The 19220-nt window shown below is 60.9% G+C and overlaps 1 protein-coding gene across 2 annotated transcripts; it reads left to right on the top strand.

Annotated features, from left to right (window-relative positions):
* The first annotated feature begins 641 nt into the window (after positions 1–641).
* ANXA6 (annexin A6) lies at positions 642–17733 on the top strand. 2 transcript variants are annotated; one of them, XM_082324578.1, is made up of 26 exons: positions 642–729; positions 3228–3288; positions 6380–6464; positions 6766–6860; positions 7019–7132; positions 7218–7308; positions 7419–7498; positions 7575–7631; positions 7814–7907; positions 7991–8086; positions 8326–8384; positions 8664–8786; positions 9010–9068; positions 9512–9590; positions 10615–10696; positions 10937–11031; positions 11454–11567; positions 12149–12239; positions 12987–13066; positions 13269–13322; positions 14611–14628; positions 15476–15572; positions 15844–15939; positions 16233–16291; positions 17074–17196; positions 17510–17733. In XM_082324578.1, exons 2-26 carry the CDS (start codon positions 3271–3273, stop codon positions 17567–17569), a joined length of 2019 nt encoding a protein of 672 aa, XP_082180704.1. In that variant the 5' UTR covers positions 642–729; positions 3228–3270; the 3' UTR covers positions 17570–17733. The 2 variants fall into 2 exon arrangements, with proteins under 2 accessions (XP_082180704.1, XP_082180705.1); XM_082324579.1 differs by lacking the exon at positions 14611–14628.
* Positions 17734–19220: the final 1487 nt, after the last annotated feature.

The following is a 19220-nucleotide window of genomic DNA, read 5'->3' as shown; positions in this document are numbered from 1 at the left end:
AGGTCTTCTCATCCCCGTGTCTGCAGCACAGGAGGGAAGGTTTGGGTTGCCTTGCCCCAGCTCCCTGTGACAGCTTGGCTCCTGCCCCACGGATGTTGCTTGCACAGCCCTAGTCAGCACCTTCCCCCTTAAGCAGGTCCTGGGGGACCAACTCTCCCCCTTGGCTTTTGCAGAGAGACTCAGGGATGGACCTTTCCCAACCATGACCAGGGAAGGGTGTGATTTGGTGCAGGCGGAGGTGGCTGGCAGCAGGACCAGCCCAGGAGGCAGCGGGGTACCCTGCACCCCAGCGCTCACCAGGAAAGCGGGGCAAGGGGGACAGAAGGGGGTGAAATTTCTGTAGTTTAAGTGCAATCACCGTTATCGCCTCACACTATGCGCGTCACCACTGCTGGCACACAGCCCCTGCATGCGGACGGTGAGGCTTTTCTGCTGAGTGACCCCCTTCCCCGCACCCTGGCAGGGTGCAGGGTGCTTCTGTGGGCAGCATCGGGTCCCCCTGCACCTTGGGCACCCAAAACCGAGGGGCTGAGGTCTGGCATGGCAGCAAGGGTGGGAGTGTGGCCCTGACCCCAGTGCCATGGCAGGCGGGGACTGGAGGGCTCGTAAGCGGTGACGTCTCGCCGGGAGGAAACAGCTGCACGCCAAGGACGAGCGTACGGCCACAAGTACGCACCGAGCGCGCTGGCTGTTCCCGCAAGCGCGCCCGGCCAGACCTCGGTGACGCCCGTAAGTCTGCGCTGGCGTGCGGGGGGACCGTGCTGGTAGGCAGGGGGACGGTGCTGGTGTGCAAAGCCACCGCGGTGGCGAGGGGAGGAAAGCCCTAGCTGGGCGGTGAGCCGTGCAAGCAGAGGCTTCCTCCAAGGGGTGGCTGCAGGGGGGATTCTTGTTTTCTTTTTCTTTTTATGAAAAATCCATCTTTTTTAACAAAAGCCTGGGGGCTACACTGCCAGCGGGTGCTTTTTCGGGCGGGCGCAGGCATTGCTGCGGGGCCCATGGGTGTGTCCCGGCCGGGATGCGCCTTTGTCCGTGCCCCAGCACTGCGGCGGCCGCGGAAACGCCCATCCCTCCATGCAGGGGTCCGAGCTGGCCTCGGTGGGGAGAATCCCCCTGATTCAGCACCCACCGAGTTTTGCACAGGCAAACGCACCGTACGACACCCTCAGAGGCACGGAGCACTAGAAGGGCAGGGGGACTTTTCAGCACTGGGGTGGGGCAGGGGACTTTGAGGATCTCCCTTGCCATGCAGGGAGGACGGATGCCGCTTTTTTTAAGCCAGCAAAGCTCCCTTTCCGCCCCACGGGCAGGACGACGGGTGGCGGGGTGCTGGGTGTGCTGTGGCCTTTGCTGTGTGCGGCCGTGCCCGGAGGGCCCCGCCAGGCAGCGGGCTGCCAAAATAGCTGCTGGGCTCCTGGGGTGAAACCCCTGAGCCCAAAGCCGTGGTGGGGCCATGGAGAGGCCGGCAGGGTGCACGCTGCCGGGGGGACAGGGGCTTTTTGGCAAAGGCGGGTCATTCCGCAAAGGGGACGGGCTGTGCACATCATTTAGGGTTTCCCATGGCACTTTCTCTCCAGGGAACCCCACAACCCAAACCTCTCCATCATTTGGGGGCAGGGGGCAGGTACATCCCTGTGCCTGGGCTCTGCAGCCTCCAGATTTCGCCATCTGCCCCACGGATGCAGTGTGTTTGTTCGGGCATCCTCCCCGGATCGCCTGCTGGCAGGGCAAGAGCTGGGGCTGCTCCCCCAGCCTCTGCGGAGGTGTCAGCAGCGGTGGGGGACAGGGATGGGGCGCTGCAGGGACAGGCTGGGGACTGGGTGTGGCCGGGGATTCTCTGCCACTGCTGAGATGAGTTGGGCGGTCTCAGCCCAGCTGCCGCATACATGGAGTGAGGGAAGAGGGCTGTGCCACGCAGGGCTTTCTCTGTTCCCTGGAGGGTACACAGCTTCACGTACAGGCTCCCAAGTGGCATTAAAAGGCTGTGTGGGCTGGGGGCTGGGATCCCCTGGCACCCACCCAGCACCCGGCTGCAGTGCAGCCCCACTATGCACAGGGCACATGGTGGGTCAGAAGCCACGGAGAAGGGTGGCCGAGGCTTGCAGCTTCCCCCGCTGAAAGGGGAAGGGGAGATAAAGGCAGGTCTGGTTTTCTGCAAAACTTCCTTCCCTCGGCAAGGATGCCCGCGGGTGCCCGCTTCCTGCACCCGAGCGGGGTGACCCAGCCGCACCAACAGCTATGGGCCTGGGTCTCCCCCTCCATGGGTGCTCTTGTAGGGATGTGGGGCCAGGCTGGGAAAGTTCATCTGTTTTTCCCCTACTCGCTCCATGGCATGAAATCAAGCTCGGCTGGGGGCAGAACCCCCCCAGAGCAGCCCCACGGCGCCTTGAGCTTTCCTGCAACGTGTCTCGGAGGGAGGGCGAGGGCTGGCGAGGAGGGAGCCGTGCCTCATGGCTGGAGCTCAGCTGACGCTCAGCGGTTCATTCATGGCCGCGCTCCATTTTCCAGCTGTTTCTCTCCCTTTGTCAGCTTTCTCGGAGCAAACGGCGCTGTCTGGGGACTTTCTCTGGGGGGGTGGGGAGAGTCCACACCGCAGCGGGTTGCAGCTATAAATGGTGCTAGTGTTAGAAAACAACCTGCGAGTCACCCTGGAAACCCGACTGCGTTTCCTGGGTTGCGCTGGGTGCGTGGGACTGATAACGGCCTTGATTCGGTGCACAGAAACTCAGATAAAGCTGGTGGGACTTTGCAGGGGCTGCCCAGCCCCGGCACCGTGCAGCAACAGGGCATCCACAGCAGCTGCTGGAGCTGGGATGGTGCCAGGGTTTGGGGGGCTGCAGGGAGAGCATTGCGGGGTGCAGCAAGGAGGGTCAGCCCCGTGGAGGATGCTCGGCCCATTTCCATGTATTCAGCATTTTCTTCCCCTCCCGGTTTCTCTCGGCGCTGGCAGGAAGCTGCGCAGGGGCCCATCTCCACTGCCCCCGGCCGTGGGGTCCCCAACTCGGTGCCAGATACCAAAGGATTTCAGTTCTGGTGACTGCGGGGTGGCTGGCGAAGCCCCTCTCCCTCAGCCTCCCCAGCAGCACCCAGCCATCGCCCTCCTGCGGGTACCGCTCCCGCAGCGATGGCTGGCAGCAGAGCCCGAGGGAGGGAGCGAAGCCTCCCTTAACTAACGCAGCCTGCAGAGAGGGGGATTTGGCTCACAGCGGCTTTTCTGTTCCCTCCCGCAGTTCCTCCTTGCCCTCGCTCCGGTGATTTCCAGCTCGGGAAGCCATGGCACCCAAAGGAAAGGTAAGGGTGACCCACACACGGCGGGGATGGATACCGAGGGTGCCGCAGGGCAGACCCCCGAGTTGGGGCAGCGTCTCCGTTGCGCAGCAAGGATGGTGGTGACGTGCACGGGGCGCGATGCTGCCCGGAGCCTGTTTACATTCCTGCCTCTCCAGCCAGTGCTGTCTGGATGGGATGCAGATGGGGGAAGCGCCGGGGCGGGGAGCCGGGAGAGCAGGGACAGCGAGCAGCAAAAATCCTTTTGGGACCACAGTGGGATGGGGGAGAGAAGCGGGGCTGTGGGAAGGGGAGGAGAAGAGACATTGCGCTGGGGATTTGGGCTTTCGCTGGAGAGAAATCCCGCCTGTGCCTGAGCCCGCTGCGAGGCGTGCAGCCCCACTTGGGCCTCTCCCCGCCCCAGCCTGGATTTCTCCCCCCTCCAAGCCGGCGCTGGTGCAATGTGGCAGCTGGGTGAGCAGGTGCTCCCTCGCAGCCAGGAAAACATCTCGGCGTGGGTGGAAAACCCTGCCTCCGTGGGCAGCTGTGGCTGGCAGGGTCCAGCCTGCCTGCGGGGTCCAGCCTGCCTGCACTGTGCAAGGCAGGGCAGGAGTCCAAGTCCAGAGCCTCCCTTCTCCACTGCTGGGGGCCAGGCTCTGCTTTCCATTCCCTCAAGAAATCAAGAAATCATTGCCTCAAGCCCAATTTACCCGTGGCTTCCTGCCCAGCCACGGGGGTGGTTGCCTCTGGGTGGGGAAACTGAGGCACAGCACGGGTGAGCGTCACCCCTGCGGTGGTCCAGGACCCCAAGCAGCCATGTGGTGGGAGAGAGCAAAGCCATGGTGGGAGAGAGCAAAGCCACGCTGGGAATTTTGCTTCCACCTTCCCAGCCCCAGCCTGGCTTATTTTTAGCTGGGAGGTCCCGGGCCGGCCGGGATGACTCAGAGGCTGGAGGAGGGGAGGCGGGGGGCCCCCGGCAGCTGAAGCGGGGACCGAAAGGGGGATGGGGATGTGAGGAGGGCACAGGGAGCAGGATGCTGTTTCCCTCCCGAGGGGTGTTTCTGCACCTCCCTGGAGCTCGTTCCCACAAGAGTGCAGGGAGCGTGGGGCGATGCACAGTGCTGAGCTCCGGCCTCAGTTTCCCTCGCCCCCACCATGGCAGCACTGAGGCAAGGCAGGCAGCTCGTGCTTCGATGGCTCAGCAGGCAGGAACGCAGCCCTCCTCCTCCTCCCCATTTAACCAGGGCCAACGTCTTGTCTCCCCATCACCACTCATGCGACCCCAGCACCTTCCAGCCACCTTCATCCCCTCCTGCTGCCTCCAGGCACCTCCTTTGCCCTGCAACTCCTTATTTATGTCTCTGCAAGGCATGTGTGTGGGCAGCAGCTTACACGGAGCCAGGAGGGTCTGGGAGCTGCCGGGAAGCAGGGCTAAATCCAGCTCTCTGGATGAAATCACTTGCAATACGATCCGTCCCTGTGCCCGCCTGGCTCCCTCGAAGGGCAGCGTCTCCTCTTGCCCGACCTGGTCCCCACCACGTGGGACACCAGTGCCAGCAGCTCCTCCCGAGAGGCCCTGTGGGATGTGCTCAGCATGGACTGGTTTCTCCCTGGAAAATGGCGGTACCGAGACCAGCTGCGTGAGATGCGCAGTGGAGCTGTTGTGCCACAGCATTGGGATGGGGCCTGGAGGAGTGATGGGTACAGGGCTGCCCCGTGTCCATCCCCTTGGGTTCACTCCTGGAGGCACTTGCTGGGTCAGGGATGCTGGCACTGGTGCTGCCTGCCTGATGCCCATCTTCTCTAGGGACATGTTGGCTTCAGATGCCCACGCTGGCAACAGCCCTGGGCGTTCTTACAGCTCTGGGGATTTTAGACAAGCCTTGCGGCAGCTCCTGAGCAAGTAAGCCCTGGGAGGTATAGGCACCCAGCTGGCACACAGTACAAGCAGAGCCACGGGAGGATGCCCAAAGTTTCCCAGGGTGCTGACACAGCTGAGAGCCCCGGCTCAGCCTGGCTCTCAGCCCTCCCGCTCCCCAGCGCGGCCGCTAAGAAAATGCTGCTGTTCAGCTCTTCCCACTCCCTGCCTCTGGCTGGGATGTGTCCCAGTTCCTTATGTGGGGCCGGGCTGGTTTCACATCTGCTTCCACCCAGGGTTTGTGCTGATCTTGTTCGGAGTCCAGCCCGAGGCGAGTTCCCCCAAGCAAAGCTGACCTGCGGAGGGGAATCCCGGTCCCTGCTTTTTCCCCGAGGTCTCTGTTTGGGGGTGTCGCTCCTGGGCTCCCCATTGTGCAGCCTGCAGGTGCAGACACAAGTGGATCATGCCACCCCCCAGGATTTCTCAGGCTCCCAGGAAAGTCTTTCCCTGTATCCAGGATCTCTGCTCTGACCCCTCGGACCAGCCTGGGCCCTGCAGGAGCACACGCCGGGGCAGGACAAGCTGTTGGCAGCTCTGGCACTTCTCAGTGCTTTCCACTTAGCAGCCCACAATGATTTTGTGCCTGTAAATGTGTCTCCTCGCTGGGAGGCCATGCAGATCTTGGGCATCCTCAGCATCCGGAGGGTTTCCCTGCTCACAACAGGCGTCAGGAAAATGACTTCCTTCATCGCTCCCAATCCACCCCCTTAGCTCCTGGCTGCATTGCAGGAGGATTGCCCTGGTCCTTCCATGCCTTCCCCTGCGTTCAGGGTGTCCAGCCCTCCCATGGGGTCTCCCCTTTTCCTGCTGAACCCCCCCAGATGGAGCTGGGAACCCAAATGTGCTCAAGAAACCTCTCTTCAAACCACCAGCTCTTGGTGACACGGCAGGGAGGGTTGTATTCAGCTTAAACACAGGGCACAAGCAGCAAACAGCGATGCCAGTGAGATACAAGAGGGAAGGCTGTGTACTCCGGTGACCTGGCATGCAAACAATTTGCACAGCGGGGAGAGCAAACGGGAGAGGAAATAACTGAGGAGAAGGACAAGTGTTTATGTTTGAGGCTGAGCTTTGCCTTTGGGCAGCCCGAGCGGGAGCGGATCTCGCCCCGGTCCTGCTCAGCTTCAACTTCTTCTTCCCCCCATTCCAGTGGGGGCTGCTCCTTCCCTTTTCACCTTCTCGCCTCCTTTCCCCTAGGTCTACAGGGGGTCAGTGAAGGAGTTCCCAGGCTTTGATGCCAGCCAGGACGCAGAGGCCTTGTACAATGCCATGAAGGGATTTGGTATGGACACTCCTCCGGACTGTTACCCCGGGGCCACCCTGATGTCCTCTATTCCTTCGGTTGACCCTTGCATGGCTGGGCATCCTGCATCGCCTCCCCTTTCAGCTGCCTGTCTGCTTCAGCAGTGTGCCAGGACCTCCCCTGGTTCCCCTTTCCTCCCTGGAGCCAGCTCAGCTCTGCTTCTCCTCCCGGCCCCGAGTCTGAAGCCGCTTTGGGCATGGCAGGCTGGCTATGATGAGCCCAGCCATGGCAGGTGAGACCCAGCCATGAGGCTAAATGGGAGTCCCGGCTCTCCCCGCAGGCAGCGACAAGGAGGCCATCCTCGACCTCATCACATCCAGAAGCAACAAGCAGCGAGTGGAGATCTGCCAAGCCTACAAGTCCCTCTACGGGAAGGTAACAGCAGAAATCCTCCCTGGTCCTTGCCCCCACTGCAGATGCAGGTGGCCGTGGCTGCTACCAACCAGCCCACACAGGGACCCACCGCTCCCTGGACCCACACAGAGATGCTGTGGAGCAAAGGGTCCCTCAGCCCCGTTCTCCCCCTCCACCAGGACCTCATCGCAGACCTCAAGTACGAGCTGACAGGGAAGTTTGAGCGGCTGATCGTGAGCCTGATGCGGCCCCCAGCTTACAGCGACGCCAAGGAGATCAAAGATGCCATCGCGGTAAGGGGTGGGCAGCCCCCCCGGGGCCCCTCTGAGGACACCCCGGCTGGCCCCGCTGCTCACAGGGCTGCGTCTCTGCCCACAGGGCATCGGCACGGATGAGAAGTGCCTCATCGAGATCCTCGCCTCCCGCACCAACCAAGAGATCCATGACCTGGTGGCCGCCTACAAAGATGGTGAGGGCTGGGGAAGGGCAGGGGCTGCCCTGTGTCCCCTCAGGCCAGGACAAGGGGCAGAGGTAGGGGGATCCAGCTCTCCAGCCCCTGACCTCTCCCTCTTCCACCAGCCTACGAGAGAGACCTGGAGGCTGACATTGTTGGAGACACCTCGGGCCACTTCAAGAAGATGCTCGTTGTTCTGCTTCAGGTATGTCCATCTGTCCAGCATCTGTAGGTAGTGGGTGCCTGCGCCCAGCAGGGCTGAGCCCGTCTCTGTCCCACAGGGCACCAGGGAGGAGGATGACGTGGTGAGCGAGGACCTGGTGGAGCAGGATGCCAAGGTGAGGCTTGGCAGGTTGCTGGGGCGGGTGGCATCCAGGCAGGGATGGGGCTGGTGGCACTGGGTCCATCCGGACTTAAGGCCTGCAAAAAGCGGGTGGGCACCCACAGCACCCGTGCTTGGGCACAGCCCCACATGAGCAGCACCCTGATTCGGGCTCTGCCGTTTTCCCCATCCCACAAGGACCTGCTGGAAGCTGGTGAGCTGCAATGGGGCACGGACGAGGCCCAGTTCATCTACATCCTTGGCCGGCGAAGCAAGCAGCACTTGCGCCTGGGTGAGCATCTCCTGCAAGCTCGGGGTTGGCCTTGAAGGTATCTTGGCAGCTTCTCCAGGCATCATCTTTCTCTCGTCCTGCAGTCTTTGATGAGTACCTGAAGATTTCTGGGAAGCCGATCGAGAGGAGCATCCGGGGAGAGCTCTCTGGTGACTTCGAGAAGCTGATGCTGGCTGTGGGTAAGTCAGCCCCTGCGTGGGGAGTGCTGCGAAAACACGCTGCTGGCCTTGCCGCGGTGGGAGGGCTCAGCGCCAGAGCCAGCGGGGTCGGGGTTGCGGCTGTGCCTGGTTTCTGGAAGGCTCCTACAGGGCGGGTGGGGATGCTGAATGTGGTGCCCGAGGGGAATGGGTGCTCAGAGGCTGGGGTGCTGGCGTAGCTGGGTGCCGGCGTCCCTCACCATGCCTCTATTTCCCTGCAGTTAAGTGCATCAGAAGCACTGCAGAGTATTTTGCTGAAAGGCTCTACAAGGCTATGAAGGTGAGTGCATCGCCCCTCCTCCAGGATATCCCCCCTCAGCGTCATGGGGAGCTGGCTGGAGGAGGGGTCCCCTTGCCACAGGGTGCTGCTGGAGGGCAGGGTGACGCAGGTCCATGAAGACAGGACCTATGTGACCTGGTGTCTCTGCTCTTCCCTCCAAAGGAGTTATTCCTTCAGACCCAGGGCTGGGTAGAAATTTGATAGAGGGTCCCAAATGTGATGGGCTGAGCGGGGTTGCTTGGCCATCCCAGGCTTGATGCGGGGGCTCCTCCATTGCAGGGGCTGGGCACAAGAGACAACACGCTGATCCGCATCATGGTGTCCCGCAGCGAGATCGACATGCTGGACATCCGCGAGGTGTTCAGGACCAAGTATGAGAAATCTCTCTACAACATGATAAAGGTAAGTGCCAGGGGTCCTCAGTCGCCCTCCGAGAAGCTGCTGGTGCTACCTCCTTCATGATGCCAGCGCCCGTGGGAGGGCTGAGCACCCTCCCCAGCCACCCTGTGCCGGCTGTCCATCTCTGAGGACAAGGCATAGGGAGACCCCTCTCCATGCCCCCATCCCACGGCACTACCTTGACCCTCCCTGCCGCATGGTTCTCCATCTCCATCTGTCTTTCCAGGAGGACACCTCCGGGGAGTACAAGAAGGCCCTGCTGAAGCTGTGCGGCGGGGACGATGAGTAAGACCGCCTGTCACCCCTGTTTGTCCCTCTTCATCCCCTTGGTGCTGGGTACAAACCTCTGGGTCAGAGCCTGGTGGAGCACCTGGACTGGCAGCAGCCGCAGTGACAGCGGTTTGGTACGAGGGGCCCTGCAGCCCCTCTGCGTGGCCAGCCACGATGCCATGGTCCCTTCTCGGGACGTGGCAGCCCCGCAGGGCAGAGACAAACACCTGGAGGGAGGACGCTCTGGTGGGGGCGGTTGGGATTTACCACCCGCATCCCCTCCATTCCCACCCAGCCTCACAGCAAGCACCCGGCTCCTGCCCACCTGCCCCTGTGCCCGGCACCCGGCGGGTACAAAACATCGCCCATGGAGGTGCAGGACGGGATGGGGGGCGGCTGCTGGCGGGGCACAGGGCCCCCACGGCTCACTGTCCCCTGTCCTTGCCCTCCCGTTGCAGTGCCGCAGGTGAGTTCTTCCCCGAGGCGGCGCAGGTGGCCTATCGGATGTGGGAGCTTAGCGCGGTGGCCAAAGTAGAGGTCAGCACCCCCTGTACCCCCCCGTACCCCCTCTCCGCTCCCCGCCAGCTTAGGACCCCCCGGCTGCTCCTCTCTGCCATGGGGCATGGCCAGCCCCGCACCTCTGCTCTGCCTCTTGCTCCGCTGCTTCTCTTGACACCTTTCTCTGGTTTTAGGGCATGAGGTTGGCAGGATGTAACCCCAGCAGGGCTGGCCGCCCCCCGCGGGCTCCGCTAACCCCCTCCTCTCTCTGAGGCCTCCCTCCCTCGGGGCGGCAGGCCCTGCATGTCTGTGCAATCCATCACCTGCAGCCCTGGCTCCGGTGCCCGCTGAAGACCTCCTGCTCCCCAGGGCTGGCCGGGGCACGGCCATGCCACAGGGAGCCAGCACCCTGCATGCAGCCCGAGGCACCTGCAAAAGGGCGCTTTGAGATGTTCAGAAAAGGCACCCTGAGCCCTGCGTGCATGGGGAGGACAGAGACGTGCTGGGAGCTGTAAGGACGCAGGAGGGTAGAGTTACAGGGCAGGAGGGTAGAGTTACAGGGCAGTCCCTTTCAGCAGTTCCTCTTCTGGCTCTCAGCTGATGTGGCCAGCCCAGACCGAGGTGTCCCAGCGCTTGGGGAGGCGGGTATAACACCCAGCAGGACACCGAGACTCCAGGGACTGTCTGTTGCCGTCTTCTCCCTGCTCTCTGCTGGCCTGGCTATGGTTTGCCCCTCAATGGAAGGGGTGACAGTGGCAGGGACATCCTCACTGAGCCCCAGGTGCTTGCACTAACACACAACCTGCTTTGGCCTCGGCTTGCCGGGTGGAACCTTCCCTCCCTTTCTCCATCCCTCTCTCTCTCTCTCCATCCCTCTCTCTCTCTCTCCATCCCTCTCTCTCTCTCTCCATCCCTCTCTCTCTCTCTCCATCCCTCTCTCTCTCTCTCCATCCCTCTCTCTCTCTCCATCCCTCTCTCTCTCTCCATCCCTCTCTCTCTCTCCATCCCTCCCTCCATCCCACCCAGCTCAGGGATGAACCCAAACCCCTCTGTGCACCCACAGCTGCGAGGAACCGTGCAGCCCGCGGGAGGCTTCAACGATGACGGGGACGCGCAGGTGCTGAGGAAGGCGATGAAGGGCCTGGGTAAGCGGGGACCGTGCACCCAGCCCTTCCAGCTCCTGGGGCAGAAAACCCACCCTGGCCCACGCAGGGCTGCGTGAAAGCCCTGGGGAGAGGGAAAAGAGACAGTTTTGGAGCCATGGGAGCTCCCTCTTCCCCATCTCCTGTTTATGGGATAGGATGGCGACGTGCTCGCGGCCAGGGGTGACAGTGTGGCTCTGCTGGCCCCCTCGGCTCTCCCCAGCATCGCTGCTCTTGTTGCAGGCACGGACGAAGGGGCCATCATCGAGGTGGTGACGCAGAGGAGCAACACCCAGAGGCAGCAGATCCTAAAGGCTTACAAGGCTCACTACGGCAGGGTACTGCCAGCCCCCCCTCCCACCCTGCTCCTTCCTTCTGTCCGCATCCCGCTCCCTCCCATGCGGAGACCTGTCCCTCGCTGAAAGAAATCCTGCCCAGGGAGCGGTGGGCAGCCAGGGCACCCTGATTTGCCCCAGCATGACTCCCCCGAGGAAGACCAGTTGTCAAAGCAGCCTGGGTGCTCTGGGTGCACCACCAGCCCGAGGGGAGGGTGTCCCTTCCCCTTCGCTTGCCCCATCCTCGGTCCCACACAGAGGACTCCGGAGCCAGGATCTCCCCAGAGGCACCCCCCAAAATGTGACCTTAAACCACCCCAAGGGTCTTCCCAGATGTCTCCCACCTCCACACTCTCCTTCCCCTGCCTCGGCTGGTCCATCCCTACAGAAGGAGTTGGGGACTGAACCCTCAAACGCTTTTGCAGGACCTGATGGCAGACCTGAAATCTGAGCTGTCGGGCAGCTTGGCCAAGCTGATCCTCGGGCTCATGCTGACGCCGGCGCAGTACGATGCCAAGCAGCTGAGGAAGGCTGTGGAGGTAACTGCCACACTGGTGGTATCGGCTTCAGCACGTGAGGATGAGACGGTTTTTGCTGTGGTTGTACCCAGGCTGTGAGTGCACCCCAGCTTCCCACGCCCCCAGACTCTCCTCTCCTATATGGAAGGAAAGCAGAGCAGAAAGCACCAGGACAAAGACCTGGTTTGCACTCAAGACCTGCTGGGAGCCCAGTTTGCCCCCTTTGCAGCCCAGCATGCTCTAGCCAGCTCATACACAAAGCAGGGAGGCCTGCCGCTGCTTTACAGAGCATCCCCGCTTTGCAGCATGAGCAGTGCCCTGCCAGGCACAGGCAGCCACAGGAGAGCCAGGGTAGGAGCAAACCAGTGGCATGCAGCACTATCCACCAGTCACACCAGTTGGGACCCCACTAGCAGCACACTTGGGCACTTTTGTGCTGGTTCCTACCAGCCCTTGGAGCCATTTGCTGGACTTGGATTGTTGGCACGTGGCAGCCCTGGGGTTAGAGCAGTCCCGCCTTGCCTGGCACTGGCGGGGCGATGCCGCCGTGTCCTCGTCCAGCGCTGGCACCCGCAGCACCCCGCCATGCCGCTCTCTTCCAGGGGGCCGGCACAGATGAGAGCGTCCTCATCGAAATCATGGCCACGCGGAACAACCAGGAGATCGCAGCTATCAACAAGGCGTATCAGGAAGGTACGGCACAGGAGGGACGTGGGGAGCACCCAGGTCCTGGGCACAGACCACGTTTTACGCTGTACGAGGCCCTTTCCAGAGCCTGGGGTACAGTTTTTGTCTCTGGGTTGGGTCCATGGCTTGGTGCTGTGAAGGGCTATTAGTCCCTCCAGGCAAGAGCAGCTCTTTTCCAGGTCCAACACCTTATTAAAGAGAAGTGGGAACCTGGGATGAGGCTAGCAGGAGTCCTCAAATCCATCCTGTGATTTCTCACACCCCCAGACCCTGCACTTCTCTCTCCTTTCCATCCATCCCCCTTCTCCCTAGGGAACAAGAGCTGCAAGCTCCGGGTTGAATACCCAGCCTCTTCTCCCCCAGAGAGCCCATGGTTTTAAACAGATGGCTCTGTGGCTGGTCACCCCCAGCACAGCGCTAGTCCTGGCCTCCCTCTGTGTCACGGTGACATGCCTCAGCTCTGCCACCGATGTCTCCTCCCCTGACAACTCTTTTGCCATGATCCCTTTCCCTCAGGAGCACCCGGAGCAAGAGGCTGTGCTCGTGCCCAGGGCATTAGAGCTTTTGGGGTGATCCCCTCCTCCCCGGGCCTGAAAATAGCAGATGAAGGCATCTGCTTCAGCCATGCGAAGGCTGGGGGATGGCCACCACCATCCGCAGGCCCCACGGGGATCGTGGCCACAACAGGCATTGGTGGGTGGGAAGCAGAGCTGCAGGCAGGGTGCAGGGCTCAGCCGTCCCCCTTCTCCACAGCCTACCACAAGCGCCTGGAAGACGACCTGAGCTCCGACACATCGGGGCATTTCAAGAGGATTCTCGTCTCCCTGGCCCTGGTAAGGGCGGCTCTCTCGCTGGGGACTGTCCCCTCCCTGCCGCGGGCAGCGGTGGGCTCTGTGAGGACGGTGGCTATGGAGAAGACGGAGCATCACTGCCCGGCTGGGCAGCGCTGCTGGACCCTGTCTGCCACCCCCTCGCTTGGGGGTCTCCCGGGAGATGTCCTCTCCCCAGCTCCATGATTTTTGTATTGAACCACAGGGCAACCGCGATGAAGGACCAGAGAACCTCACACAGGCGCATGAAGATGCCAAGGTAAGAACCGTACCAGCAGGGCTGTTACCGGCTGTGCATAAAATAAAAACGACGATGTTGCATCCGCTGGTCCGCAAATGGCATCCTCAGGGAAGCAAATGCTGCTGGGGCAGGGTCTCTGTAAGCTGCAGGGGGAGATGCCAGGTGAAGTGACACCCTTGGAGAAAAAGCTCCCAGTCCTGATTTCTGATGCCCTGGGCTCTGCTGCTTCATGCACGGGGAAACTGCAAACCATGAGAGCAGCCCCAAGGCCCAGCCCTGGGGAGCTCCCAGCTGGGGGCTGCAGCATTTCTCGGGCAGAGCTGCCACTTTGGGGTGCAGTCACAGATGCTGATGCTGACATCTGGCACTTGAGCTTCAAAGGCAGCTTTGGGCTGGTCTGCAGGAGCCACCCACCCCTTTGTGTTGTGCATGGGGCAGCCCTGAAGCCTATAAGCTGCTTTTCACCCTGCCAGCATGCCGGGATGCCAGCCCCAGCCCCCAAACCATTACCTCATCTTGACTGGGCTGTGGTGAGCCAGGACCGGAGGGGGAAGAAAAGCCAGAAACGGTGCAGGGGCTGCAGGGGCCCCATTGCCTGGCTCAGCTCCCGGTCCCAGGAGACCTGTGACCCTCGGGCTGTGCACCTTGGCCTCCTGCTCCTTCGAGCCAAGTCTTTTCTGAAAGGGGCTGGGAAGCTCGGTGCAGAGCCAAACCCGCGCTCTCGCTTGGCTGTCCTGCCCCAGCACCGCCTGCTCCAACGCATGCCGGCAGCACGCAGATGTGCAGCTCTCCCGGCGGGGCCGCTGCCGGCAGAGGGAGCGGATGCTGCGCTGCCTGCACCCCGCTGCATGCGCTGCCGCTCGCCTCGACCTGCTGCAGAGAAAGAGAGAGCCAGGGATGACAAACACGGGGACGAGCCAGCCGGGTGGCAGCTGGCCTGGTGCCACGCTGTATTTTGTCAGCAAAGCCGTCCTTCCCCTTCTCCTGCTGCCTGCGCCTGGCAGCGGCGGGCAGGCTGGCGTGAGCCAGTGTGGGGCCAGGCAAGGATGCTCCCCAAGGAGCAACGGGCTGGTACCCAAGTCCCAGGGGTGGGGGGCTCACTTTGCTTGGCCAAAGATCACCCGTCCCAGCTAGCAGTGTAGGGGCCAGACTGGAGGAGGACACAGGTCCCCACTCACAGGGAAGCAGGGCAGCTGGAGACAGGTCATCTGGGGGGATTTTGCCCAGGCTTGGTCAGGGAAGGATAAAGGTTGAGCACCACCTTCTGACCCTGTTGTCTTCCTGTCTGTCTCTTTCTCTCCACCAGGTTGTTGCTGAGACCCTGGTGAGTGCCCGCCCTTTCGCTCCTCAGCCTTCTGCATGTTTGAGGGGATGCTGCGGTCCTCGGGTGGAGGGCTGGGAATAGCAGCCCCACATGCCAGGCTCCTCTGACCACATGGGCTGTGCTCGCTTGCTTGGGGCTCCAGGGTCTTGCATCTTTGCAAGGGGACAGATGGGACCTGCACGGGGGCTTTTTCCTGCAGCGTTGGGCAGGGAGAGGGCAGGGCAGGAGAGAGGGAAAGCCACCTTCCTGCCCTTGGGAGAGCTGGGGACCAATCCTGCCTGCTGCCTGCGTGCAGGACCCATGGTCCTGGCAGTGTGGGACTCAGGACTGGCTTCCCTGGCTCACTGAAAGTGGGAACTGGGGAAGGGATGACTTTCTACTGCAATAGCCTAACAGGCACGATGCATACAGCCTCCCCACTGAGCCCTGCCGCAGGGGTGGCAGCCGTTTTGCCCGTGGGCAGCACTGCTGCAGCCCAGGGTGGAGGGTGGCTCCTGTGTCTGGCAGCTCTGAATTTCCTGTTCAATATTGGTCACCCTCAAAACATCCTCCCCAAAGGACAAAAAAAAGTCTTAACCATGAGCATTGCAAAGCTTTTTTCATAAAAACTGGAAAACATCTTTTCTCAGAGGTAATGCGTGAGCGTGCAGCCATGCACCTTCACATCCATGCATAAGAAATGCCCTTTTTGGCCAAAAAAAAGCTATTTTCCTGCTCATGAGAGGCCACCCTCTTTGCAGGAGGGTGTTCAGGACTGGCTATCCCAGGAAGAGCTGTTTGATGTCTTTGCCCTTCTCCACTATGCCCGTTCCCCTGCCTCCCTCTTCACTCTCGGTTCCTCTTCCAGAAACTTGCCGACGTCTCCAGCAACGACTCCAGTGACTCCCTGGAGACCCGCTTCCTCAGCATCCTCTGCACCCGCAGCTACCCACACCTCCGCAGAGGTAGGACCACATTTCTCCATCGCTGCTGGACCCTCAGCTGTGACACAAGTGCTTTGATTTGGGCTGGATAGCACTCCTGGGCAGCAGGAGGTTGGGGTGGCCCTGTCTCCTCAGTGGTGGGAGGAGATGGCATTTGGGGTGGCTGGTTGAGGTCACCAAAGGCTGCTCTGGTCCCATCTGGTCCAGAAGCCTCCATGGTTGAGGCTCGGGTCTCCTGGGTGCCCAGGGCTGGGATGGAGCAGCTCGGCGGTGACTCTTTCCTCTGCCCCAGTGTTTCAGGAGTTCATCAAAATGACCAACCACGACGTGGAGCACGCCATCAGGAAGCGGATGTCAGGAGACGTGAGGGACGCCTTCTTGGCCATCGGTCAGTGCCCGACGGGTGCTCCCTCAGGGCCGGGCTCCCCGGAGGCCAGGCAGCCCCTTTGCCTGCCTCTGCCAAGGCAACGTGACAGCAGATTCCTGCTGCCTTTGGGCCATGGAGACTCCCAGCACGGCATGGGGTTGGGGCATTTATAGGGCGTCCTACGGGGCCAAGCCTGCACCCTTGTACCAAGGAGGTTTTGCAGCTGACCTAATGGGTGGCACAGCTCCTTGCTGCGACGGGTCCCCTGGGTGCTGCGAGCAAGGAGCCCACTTTCTCTCCCCTCTGTGTTGCAGTCCGGAGCGTGAAGAACAAGCCAGCCTTCTTCGCTGATAAGCTCTACAAGTCCATGAAGGTGCAGACGGGCTCTCCTGGGGTCGGGCTGCGGGAGGGGGCTATGCTGGGCAGACACCCTTTGGGACTCTCTGATTTAACCCCACGGCAGCGATGGGCTCTGTCCCTGGCCATCCCTGAGGGAGCAGGGTAGGGCTGAGCTCAAACCAACACCACATCAGCTTTCTGGGGCTAGCAGGAGATGCAGCAGGCTTGTGTCTTGCCAGCAGCAAGCCCAGCAGATGTCCAAGAAGAGATCGTAGAATCATAGAATAGTTTGGGTTGGAAGGGACCTTTAAAGGCCATCTAGTCCAACCCCCCTGCAGTGAGCAGGGACATCTTCAACCAGATCAGGTTGCTCAGAGCCCCGACCAACCTTACCTTGAATGTTTCCAGAGATGGGGCATCTACCGCCACTCTGGGCAACCTGTTCCAGTGTTTCACCACCCTCGTTGTAAAAAAATTCTTCCTTACATCTAGTCTGAATGTGGCCTCTTTCAGTTTAAAATCATTACCCTTTGTCCTATTGCTACAAGCCCTACGAAAATGTCTGTCCCCATCTTTCTTATAAGCCCCCTTTAAGTACTGAAAGGCCACAATAAGGTCTCCCCAGAGCCTTCTCTTCTCCAGGCTGAACAACTCCAACTCTCTCAGCCTTTCCTCATAGGAGAGGTGTTTCAGCCCTCTCATCATTTTTGTGGCCTCCTCTGGACCCGCTCCCCAGCTTGGACTGTGCTGGAGATGCCGGCAGGGTCCCTGAGCCCCAGTCCCTCCAGCGTTATTTACTCGAGCTCCCCTTTGCAGGGTGCTGGCACTGATGAAAGGACCCTCACCCGGATCATGATTTCCCGGAGTGAGATCGACCTGCTCAACATCCGCAGCGAGTTTGTAGACCTGTTTGACAAATCGCTGCACCACATGATCGAGGTGAGGGGCTACGGGCATCCCTCCCCAGCTTGTCACCTTGTCTGGCTGAGCCCTGGGCACGAGCCCTGCAGGGACCCGAGCCGTGAGCGGTGCTATGAGCGGCACAGGGGCTGAGCATCGCCTGGGGAGGGGGAACCTGCCCCAGCGTTGGCAGCTCTGGCCGTAGAGGGGATGTGCCGACATCTTCCACTGCTGCGTGGATGCCTGTGGAGCGGCCAGGGCATGGAGCTGTGCCTTCCCCGTGCCCTTGAACTGGGCTTCCCCAGGGCAGGCATCAGTAGGTGGTTCTCTGACATGGGTCTCCCTCTTGCAGAAGGACACCTCCGGCGACTACCGCAAGGCTCTGCTGGCCCTGTGCGGTGGGGAGGACTAGGCGGCCGCGGGAGCCCCTTCTTCGTGTCTGAGCCAGCACGCACGCACCCACTGCCTTGATGCCACTGCAGCTTCGGGGGCTTCGGGGGCCGCTCGGTTCCCTGCAGAGGACGACTCACTTTGCGCTGGAAAGCAACACCACACTGCAAGCGGGGGAGTCTCTGGGAGGGGAGCAGAGGGGTCTGGGTAGGGGGATTATTGTCTGTCTCGGTGCAAAAGAATTCATACCCAAAGATGCCACTAACCCAGGAATTTACCCAGATGGAAATGAGAATTTTAAATCTCATCAATAAAACCTTACTGTTGCTGACCCTGGAGCAAGAGCAGTGGATTTATTGGGGCAGGTTTGGGTGGGACTGAGCCCGTGCTGAGGAGTCTCAGTGTCTCCTTGCTCCCGTATGCAAATGCAGGCAGGAGCCCTGCCCCAGCCCCAGGGAGGGCCCTGGAGACCCCAAAGCCCCTCTGAGCAGCACCGCAGGGTCCCCCACTGCTGAGAAAGGGGCTGGAAATGCATCTGGGGCTGGCAGCAGTGCAGGGATTTCACTGAGAGCTTCACTTCATGCCTGTAAAAACCCCCGGCAGGGTTCGTGCCATTGTGTGGATGATGCTTTCATAAAACAGATACAAATCGGACTTGATGGCATCCACACGTCCCCGCAAGTGGTTTCCTGTGCTTTCAAGCTGCTGAAGAAGCAGTTGAAAGGCACATGCCATAGAGGCTACACCCCCAAACAGTTTATGTTTGCACTTCCCTCCCAGCACCCAGGAGAAAAGAACTGGAATTTCCAAAAGTGGGGAATCCCAGCACTTTCAATTGTTTCCAAGTTGGAACAAAAAGTCTTGAATACCCAAGTTTTCCTCAGAACAGCCGGGTGAGGAAAGCTTCACCTTCAAAATATCAAAGCAGCATTAGGAATAATAACACCGTATGATTAGAACACTTCAAAACCAGCTGAGGTCAAGAAGCAGCAACATGTAGAGACAAACCAGGGAAGCTGAAACAACTCAGCTGGTTGTTATTCCACTGAAAATTCTCTTGATGCCTTCCTGTAAAACATCCCCTTGTAACAAAATCACCTTTCTCAGGGGAAAAGGGCCTGGCTGAAGCTTTTTCGCTCTCTCCCATAGAGATTTGGGTGCCTCTGTCTTGCCCCTGTGTGTAATAAGGACTGGGCATCCCAGTCCTGGTGGCACCTGGGTGGCTGAGCCCACCCCATGCCCACAGCAGCTCACGGGTCACCTGCTTGGCCGGGAACCTGCTGTAAAGGCTTCAAGCAGATGCAAAAGATGTTCTGAAGGGAGGATATAAACCCCAATCTTCATCTGCCCATCTCTTCCTGCGGCTCAGCACTGCAGCTCTCAGCTTCACAGCAGGGGCGTGAGGCTGCCGGAGAGCTGGGCACAGCACAGCGACTGCGGGGAGCAGAGCTGGCCACGGCCCCGCAGCTGGGAACGGTGCTCTCAGGGACCCAGCTGCAATGTCCAAAGGAGTTTTGGGGCTCGGGAGACAGCCCTGCACCCCTGGGAAAGCCAGATTTGGGGCAGCAGAGCTCTGCTCCTCCAGAGCAGGGGGGGAAATCTGCTCAGCGTTAGCACAGGGCTGCAACGTGTGAGCTATCATCCTGCCTCCCTGTTGCCAAAGCGCAGGCTCT

The sequence above is a fragment of the Platalea leucorodia genome, assembly GCF_965183815.1.
Source record: "Platalea leucorodia genome assembly, chromosome: 11".
NCBI classification, from domain to species: Eukaryota; Metazoa; Chordata; class Aves; order Pelecaniformes; family Threskiornithidae; genus Platalea; species Platalea leucorodia.
Note: the sequence above shows the minus strand (reverse complement) of the source record. Positions and strands in the feature narration are given on the sequence as shown.

What these genes read in the sequence shown, in the direction of transcription:
- ANXA6 (XM_082324578.1), top strand. An exon ending in ACAAGTCCCTCTACGGGAAG is followed by an intron (nt 6,861 to 7,018) that starts GTAACAGCAGAA and finishes CCCCTCCACCAG; the next exon opens with GACCTCATCGCAGACCTCAA. An exon ending in CTCTCTACAACATGATAAAG is followed by an intron (nt 8,787 to 9,009) that starts GTAAGTGCCAGG and finishes CTGTCTTTCCAG; the next exon opens with GAGGACACCTCCGGGGAGTA.